The sequence below is a fragment of the Penaeus monodon genome, unplaced genomic scaffold, assembly GCF_015228065.2.
Source record: "Penaeus monodon isolate SGIC_2016 unplaced genomic scaffold, NSTDA_Pmon_1 PmonScaffold_1386, whole genome shotgun sequence".
Lineage (NCBI taxonomy): Eukaryota > Metazoa > Arthropoda > Malacostraca > Decapoda > Penaeidae > Penaeus > Penaeus monodon.
This window is the reverse complement of record NW_023642888.1, coordinates 37,501-39,395: the sequence shown is the minus strand read 5'-3', so window position 1 is coordinate 39,395 and position 1,895 is coordinate 37,501. Positions and strand designations below refer to the sequence as shown.

The following is a 1,895-nucleotide window of genomic DNA, read 5'->3' as shown; positions in this document are numbered from 1 at the left end:
AGTAGAGAAGCAAGCGAAAAGGCTGGCTGTTTCTTAATGCCAGAAAATAAGATCTGAAGATTCAAAGTAACGGCAATGAACATGATGAACATGTACAATCAATGAATGATTGTGGAAATGTGAAAGAGTTCACTTATCTTGGAGCTGTTTTAACTAATACATATGATGATTCACCGGAGATAAAAAGAAGAATTGCCATTGCCAAAAATGCCACAATTGCTCTCAATAACATCTGGAAAGACCGAAGCATTACCTTACGGACAAAGCTGAGGTTATTGAACTCATTAGTTTTCCCAATGCATCATATGGTTCTGAGTGTTGGGTGTCGAAGTAAATAGACAAGAAAAAGATCAATAGTTTTGAAATGTGGTGTTACAGACGAGTACTGCGTATTAGCTGGACAGAGAAGAAGGACGAATGATGAATTGCTGAGAAAAAATAAATTGTAAAGACCGGCTGTTGGACATCTTGAACAGGAGGAAATTAAAGTTTATTGGTCATGTGATAAGAAGTAAAAGTATTGAGAAAAACTTGCTGACAGGGATGGTGATAGGAAACAGAGGAAGAGGGCAAACCAAAGACAAGACTGAGCGACAATATCAAAGATATTTGCGGGCTGTCGATGGTACAAGTGGAAAGAAAAGCGTAAGATCGAGTTTAGTGGCGAAGGATGGTGGAGAGGTCCATGGCTGCTCAAACATGAGCATACCGTTATTGATGATGATACAAGAAAGATCAACTACCGAAAAGACAACCCAGAATACAAATTTCTTACTTTGCAGAGTGTGTGTGACAGCGGAGAGGGATCACCTTGTGATCCAAATTTGAAGGGCGTGGGTTCTACTAGCAGCAGGAGGCGCAGCAGCCCTTCAAAATCTGGCCCATGTCACCAAAGAAATAAGATCTCATAAGTGAATGTCCAGATCCTGGACCACACAGATGACATGGCCATGCTATCCATTCAAGGGCCCAACAGCAGGGCCATTCTACAGCAGCTGAGTGACACAGACTTCAGTGATGCAGCATTCCCGTTTTCTTCACACAAAGTGATCACAATAGCTGGCCACAAGGCAAGGGCACTTAGGTTGTCCTTCGTTGGTGAAATGGGTAAGTGATTTCTAAATATTGAATTTGAAAATGGATGCTGGTCTCAAAACTTATTCACTTATTGTTCTTTTAAAATTCAGTAGCATCTCTTCTAGCTTGTGCTCTTTTTCCCTTGGAGCATAAGAACGATTTTTTTTGTACGAATATTAAATCGATGGCATATGATTTGTTTTCTTTTCCAGGTTGGGAGCTCCATGTACCTAACAAGTCAGCAGTTGCAGTCTACAAGGCGGTGATGGCGACTGGGGAGCCTCTTGGATTAGTCAATTCTGGCTATCGAGCCATTGACTCTCTATCTTGTGAGAAGGGCTATCGCCACTGGCATGCTGATGTACGGCCTGATGACACACCCCTTGAGGCTGGCCTTGCATTCACCTGCAAACTGAAGACAGATACAAATTTTCTTGGGCGTAAGCCATTGAGCGTCAGAAAGCAGAGGGCATCAGGGAAGAAGCTCGTGACTTTGACCCTGAATGACCCATCAAAGCCACTATGGGGTCTTGAGGGGATTTGGCGAAACAACGAAGTCCTAGGGTATGTGAGACGCGCTGAGTATGCCTTCTACCTTGGCCGTGCCATAGCATATGGGTATGTTGAGCGGCCAGATGGGAATCGGATCACCAACGACTTCCTTGAAAGTGGCTCTTGGCAGGTCGAAGCCATGGGAACTATGCTTGATGCTTCGCTTCATGTTCGGTCGCCATTTGATCCCAAAAATTTACGCGTGAAAGGACTATATAGTGAAGCAGCTAAATAGTTTTGATTTTCTACTGCTGGCTAAAGGCTGT

At 43.4% G+C, this 1,895-nt stretch overlaps 1 protein-coding gene across 1 annotated transcript in view; it reads left to right on the top strand.

Moving 5' to 3' along the window:
- The first annotated feature begins 896 nt into the window (after positions 1-896).
- Positions 897-1,895, top strand: part of LOC119569273 (sarcosine dehydrogenase, mitochondrial-like) — a 1,468-nt gene continuing 469 nt past the window's right edge. Inside the window, exons 1-2 of the mRNA XM_037917508.1 lie at positions 897-1,107; positions 1,290-1,895. The exon at positions 1,290-1,895 is cut by the window's right edge and continues 469 nt beyond it. Coding sequence (XP_037773436.1) covers positions 945-1,107; positions 1,290-1,864 — 738 coding nt within the window. The 5' untranslated portion in view covers positions 897-944 and the 3' untranslated portion in view covers positions 1,865-1,895. The remainder of the gene's footprint in view (positions 1,108-1,289) is intronic.